Source organism: Schistocerca nitens, chromosome 3, assembly GCF_023898315.1.
Source record: "Schistocerca nitens isolate TAMUIC-IGC-003100 chromosome 3, iqSchNite1.1, whole genome shotgun sequence".
Lineage (NCBI taxonomy): Eukaryota > Metazoa > Arthropoda > Insecta > Orthoptera > Acrididae > Schistocerca > Schistocerca nitens.
Window position 1 is genome coordinate 255,947,216 of NC_064616.1, and position 18,014 is coordinate 255,965,229.

The 18,014-nt window shown below is 42.0% G+C and overlaps 1 protein-coding gene across 1 annotated transcript in view; it reads right to left on the reverse strand.

Annotated features, from left to right (window-relative positions):
- Window positions 1-18,014, reverse strand: part of LOC126248225 (protein obstructor-E-like) — an 86,249-nt gene that overhangs the window by 12,962 nt on the left and 55,273 nt on the right. Inside the window, exons 3-4 of the mRNA XM_049949048.1 lie at window positions 4,419-4,619; window positions 40-235 (exon numbers count right to left, since the gene is read on the reverse strand). Coding sequence (XP_049805005.1) covers window positions 40-235; window positions 4,419-4,619 — 397 coding nt within the window. The remainder of the gene's footprint in view (window positions 1-39; window positions 236-4,418; window positions 4,620-18,014) is intronic.

The following is an 18,014-nucleotide window of genomic DNA, read 5'->3' on the forward strand; positions in this document are numbered from 1 at the left end:
AATGCATGTTGCCAGCCTAAGTTAGGTGCAAATACGTACCATTCGGGAACGTTCCTAGGCCAGTCACAGCTGCGCGTGGCGTCGTTGAAGACCTGCCCCATCTTGCAGCCATTGCGGCGGGGCACCTCCCCGTTGATGCAGACGTAGAAGAACTGGCAGTCCTCCGGGTCAGAGTAGCGCGGATGTTGCTGCGCCTCCGATTCGTTCACTTTTGGACATGTGAACTGGAACACGTCTGCCGCCCACCACAATTAGCACAACAATGTCATAAGGCTTTGGTTAGGTTGGTAGGTGGTCATTATGTCGCTCTTCTACCATAAATAATTTAAAGTCATATGAGAAAGGCTTTAAAGTGTTTTTTTTAATAGGTAAGAGTCTTCACATGTTTGTACATTGTTGACTAGGTAGTTAACAATGATTGTATGGGACCAGACAGAAGTGTTTCAGTGGTTCTGTGAGAGTTCAGGATGAAGAGTATCGCTAGATAAGATGTGTTAGGATATGCAAAAGAGTGTCACGTAAAAGGGCGTATGGTAGGGAAACAAGGGATTTGAAGCAAGTGTAAACAGGATGGTAGCTGAGTCACAGTTATCAGGAGAAACAAAAGTGGCAAAACTAAAACGAAAGAGGTAAAGGAAGAGCTCTAATAAGGGGTAGGATGGGAGGAGATGGATACACTTAATAGTAGGTAATGTAGTTACTAAATGTGTGCAACTAGGTTGGAGACTTTAATGAGACGGCAAAGGATTTGTGTAGAGATGGGTAAGTGGATGTGAAAAGTAAGATTAAGTGTATGGTATTATAGAATTTAAGTGTTGGCTGAAATTTCAGAAAAGTGGAAATCAGGCGACTCTACCAATAGAGGTATAATAAAATATGACAAGACAGTCATTCTTTCAAAAGGCGAAAAGCTTCAGTTCCAAGTTACAATCGGTCGTCATCCTAGCTACTGTATGAACAATTGTGTAGCATATGGTAGAGATTAGCATATGGAAGAGATTAAAATAGCACTGTATTATGAATGGTAACAGACGTGAAAGAAAATGCATAGACATAAATGAGTAACAGATAGAGTGGTTATTTCCATTACATCTGAGTTTACCACACTACCTGCAGACGTTGTCTGCTTGCATATGTTGACAACAACCTAGATTTCTTTGTTTTCTCGAATGCAAGATATTTGCTGTAACTTTTTTTTAAATTCCTTCGCACTTTCAGAAGAGTGTAATGACTCCATTTCCAAAGAAGGCGAATTATTTATAGTAGATTGCAAAGACTGATAGAAGACGACAATGGGAAAGATTACTTTGACTCCGGAGAAATGTAATAACATGCGTGCAATACAGACTCTCCGATTTATCTTAGAAAATCGGCTGAGGAAAGGTAAGCCTACGTTTGTAGTGTTCGTATATTTGCCGGCCGCGGTGGTCTCGCTGTTCTAGGCGCGCAGTCCGGAACCGTGCGACTGCTACGGTCGCAGGTTCGAATCCTGCCTCGGGCATGGATGTGTGTGATGTCCTTAGGTTAGTTAGGTTTAATTAGTTCTAAGTTCTAGGGGACTTATGACCACAGCAGTTGAGTCCCATAGTGCTCAGAGCCATTTGAACCATTTGTTCGTATATTTAATCTTTATATTAAATCTTTTGACGACATTGACTGCAACACACTCCTTGTAATTATGAATATAGCAGGCCTAATATACAGAGAGTTCAACAGAGGCAATTATGAGAGATGTGAGAAGTTCCAATACCTGGGAGTGCTGGCTACGGAGGATAGCAGAATAAAAGAAGAATTAAAATCTAGGATTTCTGCAGGAAATAGTGCTTATTGGGCGCTGATCAAAATCCTTGAATCACGTAGTCTGAGCAGAAAATCGAAGGTGACTGTCTATTAAACAGTCATAAGACCGGTGGTAATGCATGGCTCAGAAACATGGACAATGACTGTAGCAGAATAAGAGCTCTTGAGAAGATGGGAGAGGAAAATATTAAGAAAGATTTTTGTATGAGGCGGGGCATGGGAGAATAGGGAGAAACTAGGAATTGGAAGAACTGTATAGAAATCCTGACTTGGTGACTGAAATTAAGTGTAACAGATTGAGATGGGTGGGCCATGTATAGCTAATGTCGGAGGATCGAGCTGTCGAAAAGGTTTACACAGGAAATCCAGGTGGCAAAAGGAGCAAAGGGAGACCCCGGAAAAGATGTCTGAAGGATGTGGAAAATGATTTGAGAAAGATTGGAGTCAGGAGATGGAGGAAACGAGCAGAAAATCGTCAGGATTGGGCTGTGATCATCAGAGAGGTCAAGGCCCTACATGGGCTGTAGCGCCAAGGAGGAAGTAAGTAAATATACAGGGAGTGAAAGTTTATCTACAACTTGTACGAAAACTAGACTGCAGATATAAGAGTCAAATGACATTAAAGAGAAGCAGCAGTTGAGAAGGATTGAGAAGGAGATGAGACAGGGTTATAGCCTATTGCAGGTATTATTCAGTCTGTGTATTGAGCATGCAGTAAAAGAGACCAAGGAGAAATTAAGAAAGGAAATTAAAGTTCAGGGTGAACAAAGAAAATTTTTGAGGTTTCGCCGATGACATTGTAATTCTGTCGGATACAGCAAAGGACTTGGAAGATCAAATAAGCAGAATGGATGACGCCTTGAAAAGGGGTGGTGGGATGAATGTCGTCAACAAAAGCAAACTAAGTGTTATGGAACATAGTCAAATTTAATCAGGCTATGCTGCAGAAATTACGTTAGGAAGTGAGACACTAATAGTAGCTGGTGAGTTTGGCTATTTAGGCAAAAAAATAATTGACGATAACGCAATAGGGATGATATAAAATGCAGACTGGTAACAACAAGAAAAGAGTTTCTGAGGAAGAGAAATTCGTTAACGCTGAATATGAATTTAATAGTTAGGAAGTCTGAAGTATGGTGCTAGTTTGTTTGTGTGTGTTTGTGTGTGTGTGTGTGTGTGTGTGTGTGTGTGTGTGTGTGTGTGTGTTTGTCTGGAAGGGGGAGGTGGGTAAAAATTGTAGGAAAGGGCTAAGGCTTGACTAAAGAAAGCAGGTTCAAATAGGTGTAAGCTGTTGTAGTTACACAAGGCTATACAGCTGCCCATAGTGATGTCGTTTAATGCAACCCGCAATGTTGTTTCTGACCTTCAGAAACCAGGGGTGAGATTTTCATATTCTCTCGCTCACTACGCGCAAACTATTGGTCTTACATAAAAATGATCCTGACCTTTTTGTAGGAAATTTAATGTAGTCAAATTTTGTACTCGGATATGTTTTCACTGGAGGCCACGGTTTTCAAGTAATTCAAGAAAAACGTACGAAAGTGACCTTCAAGCGCAGTTCCGCCCCCACACTCATCCCTCACCATTCAGGATGTTTAGTATTTTTTTCATATTAGCCAGCAATATACAAAACTTTCAAACTACACGAACTATCCCGATATTTGACCTTTTTCGGTCACTCTTGATTGGGCTGTTATGCCGCCAACATAATCGGCTACTTCGTTCACGTTAATAATTTAAACGTGTCCGTGAGGGTGATGAAAGGTAAACGACTTTTGTAAACGTTACGCTACAACTAATTACGCTGGCAATTCGATCCAAACTTAACCCTTACAGACACGATAGTTTCGTAGTCAGAGGGCCTGACGAATACAACGATGTAATTGTTTATTTCATGCTATTAAAATTCAAAAAATTTTGGGTAAAATTTACACAAATGTCAATATTACTATTTTGAAGTGCTCGACTACGCCGGTGACGAAATAAGGCCACTCCATGAAGACCAAAAAAGGTCGTATGTGGGAGCAATTCGTGCAGTCGCAAATTTTGGTACAGTGATAAGACGGAGTGCCATAAACAACGTACCAGAAATCCTGACTGGTGGGGCCTGAGTATGGAAGTGGGGATGTGACCGAAAGTCACTTTTGGTGCGTTTTTATTGAGTAACTCAAAAACTACGGCCTCTAGCGAAAAAGTATCCCTGGGCAAAATCTGACTTCATTAAATTTCCTGCAAAAAGGTCCCGTTCATTTTTTCTGTAGGACTAAGAGTTTGCGCGTAGCGAGCGAGAGAGTATGAAAATCTCGCAGGTGGTTTTTGAAGTCCAGATATAGACTTGTGGGTCGTATAAAACGACGTCGGTGTGGGCAGCTGGATCACTCCGTATAGAGATGACTATACGTGCACAGGAGAGACTAACATGGAGAGCTTCATCAAACCAGTCTTCGGATTGAAAACCGCAACAACATGATTGGATTCGCCTGTGGTCTTTCCTGTCAAAAGTTATAGTCATTACATAAGTTAATAGGCGTTTTCCGTAGTAATAGTACTACCACTAATTCTAGCGGTTTATTGAAAAAAGAAATAACATGCTTTGGGTGACGCCTTTGTTTTCTTACCCTGGGATGAGCAGCCTTTCTTCTTGGCTTCATCTGGCCACGTGCAGATGCCGGTGCGCTCATTGTAGACGAGTCCGTCAGGGCAGGTGATCATGTTGAACTTGCCGTCCACGCAGTAGTAGAACTTGTCGCACACGTTCGGCTCCTCATGCGCGAAGTAACCGTGCTTACGTGGACAGTGCAGACTGGGTTGTGGCGTTTCTGCGGAAAAAGATGCGACAAACATTTACATTAGCCCCCAATCACGACTCATCGATATCATATTCATTGCAGGACTTTTGCTCAAAGCTATTTTGATGGAATGAACGTTTTCTATCACAGAAAACCAGAAACAGAAAGTAAGAAGAATGGTTCGCATTAGCTAGACTCAGGCTGTATTGCACATTACCTAAATCGTCTTCTTATTACATTTCGGTGAACTCTCGTAGAATGGTACGACTGCAACAATAAGAAGGAAGATAGTCTTTCGAAATGTCTGATACAGCTGTGGGAATTAAGTTTAGTTTTATTGTAACACAGAACAGAAAGCAACGGTATTCTTCTTTCACTTCGCAGGTTAAGTCACTGAGATCCCTTCGTGATCTACAAGGATTCTGTTGGGCCGGTCTGTCCCTTAAAATCAACCTTGGCAGATTGACGGCGTTGGTTTCTTGAATGTTTTGATACAAAAAGTGCTGTGTGCTCCAGAAGATACGGCAACAGTCTACATAGAATAGCGACGAGATGCCTATGAACATACGAGGGCCGGCCGCTGGTGGCCGAGCGGTTCTGGCGCTACAGTCTGGAACCGCGCGACCGCTACGGTCGCAGGTTCGAATCCTGCCTCGGGCATTGATGTGTGTGTTGTCCTTAGGTTAGTTAGGTTTAAGTAGTTCTAAGTTCTAGGGGGCTTATGACCTCAGCAGTTGAGTCCCATAGTGCTCAGAACCATTTGAACCATTTTTGAACATACGAGGGTTGTCCAGAAAGTAAGTTTCGATCGGTCGGTAAATGGAAACCAGAGTGAAAATCAGAAACATTTTATTTGCAAGAGTTAGCTATACTTCCAGATACTTCTCTACATAGTCGCCGCTCCGACGCAGACATTTCTCGGAGCGTAATACCAAATTTCCTGCACCATCGTCAAAGAAGGCAGCCGCCTGTGCTTTCCGATAATTCTCTACCTGGTCTATAGTGCGTAGCCTGCGCCCAAGTGTTGTCTTCGTACCCAGCGTTTCATGCGAACAGAGATGATACTCAGGACGAGCCAATTAGGCATGTGTTGTGGGTGATCAAACACTTCGCATCGAAAAGGCTGCAGGAGCGTCTTCACTGCCCCTGCAGAGTGCGGCTGAGAATTGCCACGGAAAAGGGAGTGCATGGCGGTTGTGTTAGGTGGGCTGCATTCCTTAAGGCGAATCCTCTCAGCGGGCCCTCCTACTTGGCGGGAGACATTGTTGTTCTAGGCACCTTTACTCGCTCACAGTGCGCTCACAACTGAAAAGAGCGTCTTGATGCGATCGACGGTCATACTAGAGAAACTACCCAACACATCTGTGCAAACCTTCATCGGGTTTTCACTGTGGTGTCCATTTCGCGACCGATCAGAACTTACTTTCTGGACAACCCTCATAGTTAATGCCAGACTCCAAAGAGGGTATACACGACAAGGACTATGTTACACATCCGCCATACGTCACACAAGTAGTTCCCAAGTGTACATCCATCCACCAAACGTGAATATAAGTAGGCATACAGCTACACTCACGTTAAATGGGGCTGTAGCCCTCCGAGAAGGGGTGAACCGCCCAGGAGATGAAAACAGTGCCAAAGGTTGTCAAGAACGTTTTCCTGCTGCTCACCGCACTGCAAACTGTCGTTAAGACCGCGAAATGTGTGGGAACCAACATCCCAAGGAAAGAGGTGGTTTCATTGACGCCCACTATGCCGCCCCCTGAGGACTTTTCATTTAGATTCTGAGCGCTGTGTGTCTGAAATGTTTTCATCAGCCACCCATAAGAAAACCACGTGATTTCAACGCTGAGCGTCGAGGCTGTGACCTTTATTGGAGAGAAGTCAAAAGGAAGGATGAGCCTTAGGTAAGACAGGCTTTGACGACCTTCCCATAGCGTGACATGTCTACGGTGGCGTTGGGCAGAAATTTGGTGCCAATGTGACATCATTAACCCACTTTACACATCACATTAACTTCTGAGCTCTGACCCTTTTTTTCGTAAGTGCCGACACCTTGCTGGTTGAAGCACCGTTGAGCCTGAGGGTGAAGTCGCAGGGCGCCAAGTTTTTGCACCGTTACAGAAGAAGGTTGTATGCATCTTCGAGCCAGATTTTAAACTCATGCGTCGCAACAGGACAAAAATTACGGGGTTTCGTAAAAGTTATCCTTTAATCTGATGCGTAGTGCACCTTACATATTACACGCATGTGCTTTGGTGTAAAAATTTTTTTGTGCAGTAGGGTCACAAAGATATCTGGAATAAAGAACAGGACGAATTAGTTTATAACGAGCACATGGAGATCAAATGCTCCCTATTAGAAGACAGTCATCAAATTCCTGATCGACGTTTAAAACCCTTCGCGCCCACCAGATATTTTGTGCTAAGGCTTTAACTCTCACTAAGGGAATTCTTACTTAACCGTTATTCGTAAGCCCCATTTACTTTCTTGTAGCTTAACGTGCTGTCGAAAGCTAAATCGGATCTGTATTGATTCTGTCGTTCTTTTAACTTAACAGTGTGAATTTTCTGTTTACATTAAAAAATTGAGCTAATATGTGCATTTAGGACAAAGGAAAAGTTGAATTTATTGACATTTATTCTTGTTGGTATTATAAAAGTTTGGGCTTATCACACATAGCACACCATGTGGTGAAGGATATATAATACTAAGAAGAAAAATGTTCAGCAAGTTCAGTAACAGATACTACATTGTTCTGTAGAACAGATGTAACATACTGGGAGAAAAATGTACAAGTATTTCTTAAGCATGAGTCATTTTTGTTTTAGAGTTGGGAAACATATAGTGTGGATCAGTATTTCTGTTTTAACTGCTTGAATATCCGTGTTCAGTGGGATAAAGAAATCAGCTGTTCTCTTTATCATCGAAGACGATTGCAGAGCACCTTTCACAGAAACCGCTGGAATAACTGTAGTGACCATGGTTTTTTTAGGTCAAATTAACTTGAAGAGCGTATAAAATATATTAGTAAACACAAATAGCACTTGTTAACAGTTCATAACTATGTCTCAGATACACGTTACTTGACAATAAACGATACGTTTGTTTGTGCTATGTCTGTCATATTGGCACAGTAAGGAGTCAGCTGATGGTTAATTAGCCTGAAGATTCAAATTTACTCCACGTGACGAGTGCTAGGTCTACTCTGCGTTCACACACTACGAAAGACAGTAATTCTAGGAGGGAAAATTAAGATGCAGCCACACGGTAAACGAGACGAAAACCACTATGACAAAATAAACATAGAGCAAACATACAAAATATATAATAAAAACAGTTGAAACAGACCTGATTTGCTTGGTCTTTATTTTCATGTGTTTCCTGAGATCATTTCAGCTGACGGGAGGACATACGAGAAGATCGAAAAAATGAATATTCAGAAAAAAAGTTAGTTTTTCGCGATCAAAATTAATCTAGAAGGCTCAAGAACAGTCTGGAGTAGTCTTAAATCCACCAATTTGGAATAAAGCACTCTGTTACGCATATGTTCATTTCTGTATAGGCCAACGGCCTTGCCACGTATACTACGCCGATTCACTTCGGATCACCGAAGTTAAGCAACACTGGGCGTGACCCTACGTGGATGAATAAGCGCCGTGGTATGTCACGCGCTGTTGGCAATTTCCCCTTTGCCTTTCCTCCGAAGGAGAGGATAGCTGGTGACTTAAAGTTTCTGATCAGCAGACCTTGCGCCAATATCATGGATTAAATTTCAAACCTCTCCGATGTTTCATGGAGTGAGGACATGTGACGCTGTTTATGGTGATCCGCCCGTCGGATTAGGACGTTAAGATCGGCGGTCCCTTGCTGCTATTTGAGAGAAGGAGGCTATGTACCGGCACAGGGTTTCATCCTCTCCTTTCTCTCATCATCATATAGCGCGAAGTGACACCACAATACACACATATCGATTACAGCCAAGTACATGTATTAGATACGCTTAACTCACAGATCTCACGATTAGTGAATGAAAGTTGCCAGTGTTAGCGAAGGACAGGAAAAACCTTTCCAGTTAGGTGGCTAAACGTGCCCCTCGTGTCTCCCAACCAATCATGCCATTCGAATTTACTTTTTTTGTTTCTTTATAGCTCACCGATAATATTCCAAAACGCTAGAGAACGTTAAAGAGGACTGTGGAACTTACTAGAACACTAAAACATTCAAGAACAATCGAAAACATTAAAGAATGCTCTAGGATAACGTAGAACGATCTGGAGCACTCTCGAACATTCTACAATATTTTAGAACATTCGAAAACATTCGTTAATAATCAAGAATATTTGCAAAAGCTCGAGAACATTATAGGTGAATCTCAAAAAATATACATTCATGCGAAACAGATGGAAGATCTGATGGTGACCACCACATTGTGATAGCGACCACTTCAAAATCTCATATTCTCACGACAACAACAGCCACCACTGCACAATCACTATAGAGAACAAATTGGAAACCAAGGGTGGCACTAGACACACAAATCAGTGATTGACGGTTACAGAGTTTGGAGGTATTGTAAGATTCTCTAGTAAACACTATATATATATATATATATATATATATATATATATATATATATATATATAGACAGAGAGATGGGCGGGAGGGGGGAAGGAGGGGGGGAGAGAAACATGGTCTTATCCTCGCTTCGCCTGGACAATGCCAGCCAGCTCTTATCAAATGTGAATTAAAAAATAAAGCTTTAAAAAGAGAATTTATGAAGTCAGACTAAGTCATCATATATTCGTGCAACGTTGATCGACTTCTGTTTGTTTGCCGTCAATGAAATACACTTGCAAAAAATTATAAGCTTCGTTTGGTGACATTTTAATCGAAAACACAGGACTGACTTGATGCTCTCCGCTAGTCGTAGAAGTAGCTCCAAATGATCGCATCTGAAAGCAACTATTCTATCCTTTTACATTTGGAAGAAAACGATTTGATTTCGAAGTTTCTACAGTCAAGTAATTAAATATTTCTGGTAGAACACTTTCAGTGGTGCTAATATAATTTTTCCACTCCTGAGACACATTCTTGGTTTCTCTGCTGAAATTCTTTGCACTGTGGAACTGACAAACTAGATCCACATTTTGTCAAAGACAAGATGTTTGTGTTTTTTGCAGTCTTTAATGGGCTCATGGTGGAATGCTTCACCTGTCAAACTGGAATCTCTACTTCTTCTGCTATGTACTTCTCTTACATTAATGTTTTGTTCATGAGCTTGCACTCGTTATCTTTCAGAAAATTCGCTCATGGTAACTCTACTTAGTTCATTTCATACTGTTTCTTCAGCAGGTTCTCTATGTCTGATTGCTGACTGTCTCACTCGATCCCCTACGCTACTTGCATCTCAGTATTCATCCTTTAAGTTTTCACTCAGTCTATTCATTCTCTTCCGTTGTGAAGCTAAACGTGCAGCTCGTGTATCATCTGTTTCTTTTCTTCCCTGTTCTTTCTGTTTCCTTATTTTCAGTTTATCACTGGCCAGACCTCCTCCTCTTTTACATTCTGGCATCCTAGTAAATGTCAACAGTACTTAACACATTACGATTCGACTTAATACACTATTCACTAACTTAATTCATTTTCATTTACGTTTATTTCACTTTCTATCGCCTGTTGCTTTTCGTCCTGAGTTGGAACGTATCCCTACCACAACAGGATAATGGAATATTCGAGAACATTCGAGAACGACCTGGGACATTCGAGAACATTCTTGAACATTCTAGAACATTCTAGAACATTCTTGAAAATTCTGGAAAATTCTAAAAGATTTTAAAGCACTTTTGAGTCTTATGGACGATTCTGTGACATTCTGGAACATTCTAGAACGTTCTCTAATATTCAGGAAAATACTCTAAAATTCTGGAACGTTATCCAATCAACTAGAAGGAACATTCTGGCCAGTCTCGAACACTTCGGCACTGGATTCGCTACTAGTTTGGCGATTTCTTATAAGAAGTCTGTTGGTGTTATGCCCTCTTCTGACACCCATATCTACGAACCCAGCTCTAGCAGTTCCAAACCAAAACCTTTTTCGTGGATGGGGGATGGAAGACTACCGTCCCATATAATCCCCACTGGGCAGTGGGTGTTGGTTGCGGAGCCGTAGTGAAACGCACGGACAAACCACGCTTACATTTATTTCATCCTTATCTTGCCAGGCGAGTGTTTTCTCCTCCAGTCACACCCACCAAACCACTAGCCCACATCTTTTCATTGCCATTTGATCTTGGTCATGGTCGATGTCTTAGGAAATCAGGCTCAACATGGCACCGCGACCGGTCCTCTGGTTAGCAACTGAAACCAGCACGCTGCCAACTACTATGTAAATGTCGCTTCATTCATATTTACGAATACAGCGAGCTCCAGTGCATGTTTTTTTCTTCTCACTACGCCACTGCAGTGTTTAAAGAATATGATACTGTCTTGTATTTTTCCAGTAAGTTGTGTAATATATTCTGTACCTTTGTGTCGTTGAATGTGTATCAATTTTTATAAAGATGAAGCAAATAAAAAAGAAAAGAAATGTAAATTAATGCATGCCACGAAATGTTACAGTGTTTTAGCATTTGACTGTATAATTAATATGTCATAATTGGAGGAAGTCATCCCACACAATACCTGTGAACTACAATGCTTGGGTATGTATGGTGGAACAATCCCACGGGCTCTGTTCTAGATAAAGCAAATGACAAGCTTCGATTCAAGGATTTGGTACTGGGAAACTGCAGTTCACTTATTAAAATATTCCTGACTTGTACCGTGGGACCATCATCAGCATCGGAATCTTCGGAGGAAGATATGTACCAGTGTTCCATCATGAAGTAATAAAAGTAGCGGACGACAGCAACCGACACCAGCCAATAGCGCTCGTCTTTTGAAAGTATGTGACGTCACGCCTCGGTGCAAGTGCACACGGAAACGATGTTTTACTGTTGTCGGTAGCGAGCCATTGTGTGAACAGGATCTTCGTTGAATTTCTAACAAAATATTCATTTGTCCACAGAACAACAGAAATTTTAATGAGCGTAACATTTCCAGCCGTGAACGCTTACATTCTACAAACAGGAGTTCGCCTACAAAAACAGTGTTACTTGTAGAAGCCTAGTTTGTCTGGTGGAAGAGGGTGTCAGAAGCGTTGTTTACTCCGAACAGGCAGACACCTGACAAATGTATGTATGTATTTCGAGTTATTTTCAACTGTTTAGACCTTTTCCCGCAACCTCTCACCCAAGCCTCAGTTCAAATTTCTTGGTTACATGTCCTCCTCCACTTGATTTTTCCATTCTGTACAGGGTCTTCCTCTTTTTCTCTTGTACACATGTTGCCAACAAAGTACTTCTTTCGGCCATGGCTCATCCCCTGATCTATGGCCGGCCGCGGTGGCCGTGCGGTTCTAGGCGCTCCAGTCCGGAGCCGCGCTGCTGCTGCGGTCGCAGGTTCGAATCCTGCCTCGGGCATGGGTGTGTGTGATGTCCTTAGGTTAGTTAGGTTTAAGTAGTTCTAAGTTCTAGGGGACTAATGACCACAGCAGTTGAGTCCCATAGTGCTCAGAGCCATTTGAACCATTTGATCCCCTGATCTCATCATTACATGTCTATGCCATTTCAAACGTAGTTTCTCCCCTTATTAGGTTAGGTACATGGGGGTTTGGTTAGTTTTCCTGATTTCTTTATCTGGGATCTTGTCTCACGTTGAACCTCCACAACTTCTTCTCAAAAAATCCATTGGCACGGCTTCAAGTCTTCTCCTATCTTGTTTTGTCATTTCCCAGGATTCCGCTCTATGTAAATAAATGCTTTGATTATGGATTCATGTAACCTTATTTGTATTTTTCTTAATGTTATCTGACCAAAGGATGGAATTCTAATTTTTAAGCCCCGTATACATATATTTCCTTTTTATTCTCAAAATGAACAAGACTATTGTATTTCTCACAGATTTACTCGATCTCTGAATGGACTAGGAGGGCTGTCTCAATATGTTACACAACGAAACGTACCACTGTCACGCAGCTCACAGTTATTCACAAAATTTAAATATAGATGTGTTGGTAGAAAATTACCGTGTACACTGCCAAGAGGGAAAACCTGTGAACATTAGTGATTACTTGTGTGTTGTAGTTTTTCTGTATTTATACAAGGTGTTTCCGTGAGAGCCTACAAAAATTTAACAGGATATAGAGGATGCTCCACTGAACAATTTCATTTGAGATATGGAACCTGAGGTCGGGGAAGACAGCTTAAGGAAGTAATAGGAATAAAATCAAATTACTGTGTACTGTTTTATTTACATTAATTACAGTTAACTGCAAATACAGGCGTCCGCAGCTCGTGGTCATGTGGTAGCGTTCTCGCTTCCCGTGCCCGGGTTCCCGGGTTCGATTCACGGAGGGGTCAGGGATTTTCTCTGACTCGTGATGACTGGGTGTTGTGTGATGTCCTTAAGTTAGTTAGGTTTAAGTAGTTCTAAGTTCTAGGGGACTGATGACCATAGATGTTAAGTCCCATAGTGCTCAGAGCCATTTGAACTTTTTTTTTTTTTTACAAATACAGTCATTGACACACTGAACTGTATCTTACAAAACGTGCTGAAACTGATGGCCGTCAACCACAATGTAAGCATGACATTGGCGAACAAGATTCTGATACACCCTGACAATTATCGCTGGTGTGTTTCGAATCACATCACAGGCAGCTACAAATCTGGCAACTAATTCCATCTCCGTGTGCACTGAAACCTCGAAGCGACTTTAGGTATCCCTACATGAAATAATCGACGGGATTCAGGTCAGGTGACCTCGCAGGCCATGGAATGGGATCTCCCCTTCCAATCCAGCGACCAGGAAATACATCATTGAGATGGTTGCGCCGGCCGGTGTGGCCGTGCGGTTCTAGGCGCTTCAGTCTGGAACCGCGTGACCGCTACGGTCACAGGTTCAAATCCTGCCTCGGGCATGGATGTGTGTGATGTCCTTAGGTTAGTTAGGTTTAAGTAGTTCTAAGTTCTAGGGGACTGATGACCACAGATGTTAAGTCCCATAGAAGAGCCATTTGAACCATTTTTTTGAGATGGTTGTGGACATCCACACTGAAGTGAGGCGGTGCACCGTCACGTTGTATCCAGACCCTCTCACGAACAGCCAAGGGTACGTTCTCCAACAACTCAGGTAGAACTCTTTGCACGAACCTCAAGTACACGTGGTCACTCAAACGGGTAGGTAGAAGATAGGGCCCAATGAGATTGTCGTCTACAATTCCTGCCCAGATATTCACTGCAAAACGTACTTGATGGTGCGACTCTACTACAGCGTGAGGGTATTCCTGCTGTTCGAAATACCATCACGATCGAATGAGGCATTATCAATAAACAGCAAGATTTGGGGGAAATCTGAGCCATTAATCCATTGTTGGAGCATTCACTGACACAATGCGACTCTTGCTGCAAAGTCAGTCACAAGAATTACAAGTGATACGTGTTTAATTGTTGTTCGTCGAGTTCTTCCACACGCTTGTATGTCCAGCGCCCATTTCACGTGCAACATGGAGAGTACTTGTAGTGAGGTCCGCTGCAACACATTTCAGCAACTCCTCTTCAAAATCGGGCGTGCGAATAGTCCTCGTGTTGTCAGGTCCATCGTTTCTTATTTTCAGTAGACCAGTCTCCCGCATTCGTCGATCGAGAAAAATAAGCACTAGTGGCGGATGATGTCTGTTAGGAAATCGTGCCCTGCACAAACTTTCAGCAGCGAGAGGATTACAACGTGCTTCTCCCATACGTATGGTGCGTGTCAGTGAGTTCTGTGAACTGTACCAATACTACTCCGTCGTATTGTATTGTACGTTTCTGAATAGTACTTAGTAATGAAAGGGTCTGTCGTTGATTCGTAGCACGTTCTGTCATGGGACAAGTAAAATATGCTATGGTCCAGTAAAGTAAACAAAAGCTGCATCATGGCTTCCTGGTAATCAGGCTCGTCTTCCCTGTTTCCTTGCAGGAAATGAAGAATGTATATGTAAATAAACAGTGTAAATTTGTACGCACCCTAGTTGTAGATAAACCACAAAATAGTAATGCTGCACAAAGCGGTAGATAAGGTTACCTCCATATCTCCTTAAGCTGGCTTTCCGACCCCAGGTTCCCTACCTCAAATTGTTCAGTGGAGCATTCTCTATGTCCTGTTACATTTTTGCACGCTCTTACGGAAACATCCTGTAGGCGCAAGAAGAACGTGAACTTCTTGCACGGAGGAGTAGGCTCTCGGATGTTGCCAGATGACCTGTTCGCCTTGCACAAAGGTTATCCAACTCTTCAAGGCCTTACCACTGCGTTGTCTCCGCAGCCGGCAGCGTGCACACAACTTCCATCGTCCCTTGCTCTCGGAGATCCTGCAGTTTACTCTATATTCTTTGTTTTAGTCTTTTCTCATACTAAAATCTGCTGAAGTAAGTTTAAGCTTTTTGCCTAATGCAGCTGTACTGTCGCCATTAGAACGGGTAGTTTTTGTACTGCATCGGAACAATACACTGAGGAATCAGGTTAAAACACCGTCGGTAACCTGAATGTCATCTACTGCAAGACTGTGAGAAATTCTGAAATGCGCTACTGCAGCACAAGAAAGGTTGTATTATTGAACTCAGTACCCACAGATAATTAATATCAGTTGATTTAATAAGTCTTTCTACCTAACAGAAGTCTCAAAGACTACAGCGTTTGCACAAATCTTAAAATATTTTAAGAGCACGAGAGATCCAATTAAGATCTGAAACTTGTCTTCTACAATAAAAGTTAAATTATGCTTTTACAAATACCTTGGATCCGGCGTAAACGCCCTGCGGAAGCTGTCTTGTATTTCCAGGACAAATCAATCACTATATAATAAATTATCACTCAGCAATAATTACTAATTAACTTTTTCACAGCCGTGGTTCTCAGTCGCCACTGATTGCAGAAATCATTTATTTTCACTATTCCAACTTGGGCCATCAAGTCATTATCAAGTGTTATACTTCAAAAGACTGTACTTCAAAGGCTCAGATGCGACGACAGCATGTGCACATATCAGAAGATTTTTTTTTTAAGTTTGACCAAATACCAGCTACTTGTATAGTAACTGGTAATGGGCTTAAGACCGAAACTGCAATAGTCAAAATAGCTAATTTCTACAGTCAATGGCGACTATGATGTATTTTAAAACATAATTTGTAATTTTTTCCCTCTAAACTTCTAGAAACTTAATCTACTCAATTAGAACTAGATTTTTTGTATTTTATTCCATTATTTTTATTTTTTCACGTTAGTATACTATTGCTGGTTTTAGAGGAACTTTTTACTAGCAATATTTATCTCTAGTAGGAAAGAAGTGTGGCTAAGGACCAGGTAAGAAACCGGCCGTGACATATTTAAGGACCGATCCCAACAACCCTCAGAAGTGATTGTGCAAAACAACCGCAAATCTAAATCGGGAACGCTGGACGCGGATTTGATGCCAATGCCTCTCGCAGGCAAGAGTTTTACCCACCGCACAACCTTGGCGATATTTTCCTTAGGGAATTCGTTGTTCTCTACAGCACGAAGCACTTTAGTCTAAATTTGCGGGCACGGAGCACGTGAAGAAACTGATGGTACAAATAGTAAAATTTCTGAAGTCCACTGTCAGTAACAGTTTTCAGTAGAACTGAACTAAAAGTATTAAGACTTTATCAATTACTGAAAATTACGTTGGTTAAGTCTAGGGCCACTCTTGGAACGATTTTTCGGTTTAAAACCCACTATTGTTGAATTTATGAAGGGAAAAGGAATGCAGGAACGAGAATTAGACTATCGGGAATAGATCGCATACCTCGCATTTTAAATGGGCTTGACTACACACTGCCCACAGAAAGAGATACAACTTAGTCCTGATTTGATGAGGATGCATTTAAAAAGAAAATCGCAATGTAGACGGGACAAATCCTGACAAACACAGTCCAGGTCCCCCAAGCTCACCAGCATTAAAGAAAACGTGAGGTCTGAAGAATTCACTGTGGCCTCGAAAGAATTTCAAGGATAATTTTCTAAACGTTTTGAGGCGACTGTCAATCTTACATCTGTTTTAGAGCTGTATTCCAGACCATTTGCTACTTCAGTTGAAAGCACTCCCGTGGATGCGCAGATGTAACTGACTGATTTGCAATGTTATTCCCACTTTAAAGGCAAATTTTTTACGTTACAACTGTCCAGGTCATCTACATTGTTTTCCTCAGGTAGTGTTTCCACGTCTCCATAATGATGTTGCGAAAGTACTACAATACTTTGATCAACGTATATGTGCGGAAGATCTTTATTCGATTATGAAACTAAATATGTAACGATTATGTTGAAACCTGATTTCGAAAACCTGTAAAACTGTCTCTGCCTGCGTTTTTACCGACGATTTGTACCAGATAAAAATTATATTGTGTCTTCAGTGTTCCAAAAATAATTAAAATAGGTTGAAAATTTCATTTTTTAAAATCTATTTCGTTAAGAAATATGAAATGTGGAGCCAACTCGTATGCAGAGTGGCTAAATACAGTGCGTTCGCGGTTTCCTCCTCCTTCCCCTCCACCTGCTCAGACAGCGTGGCGTAGTGGTGGGGGAAGCATGCAGCCACGCTCAGCGCTATGGCGCGCGAGCCAGGCCACGGGTTGACAGCCCTATTCTTGGCCGCCCACATAGCGATTATTATTGCAAGACGACTGGAAACTGTTTTAAGTGCCCATGGGTTTCCTAGACCGTATTAGAAATGGTAAGGTGTTGTGTTTTTGGTGTCCCCGTATTTTTTTCCAGCGCCTGTAGTTAATGGTATCATTGCTGAACGTGGGACATGAAGGCAAATTAACAATGAGATACAACAAATAATGATTTTTAAATTACCTGAGACATCGTGAGAGAGCAAAATGGGGCGCTCCGGGGAACTCGAGGTCTTAGAATGTGGTCAGGTGATTGGGTGTCACTTGTGTCATACGTCTGTACGCCAAATTTCCACATTCTTAAACAGCCCTAGGTTCACTGTTTCCGATGTGATAGTGAAGTGGAATCGTGAAGGGACACGTACAGTACAAAAGCGTACAGGCTGACCTCGTCAGTTGACTGACAGACAACGCCGACAGTTGAAGAGGGTCGTAACGTGTAATAGGCAGACATCTATCAAGACCATCACACAGGAATGTCAAACTGCATCGGAACCAACTGCAAGTACTATGACAGTTAGGCGAGAGGTGAGAAAACTTGGATTTCATGGTGAAGCCGCTGCTTATAAGCCACACATGACGCCGGTAAATGCCAAACGACGCCTCGCTTGGTGTAAGGAGCGTAAGCATTGGACGACTGTACAGTGGA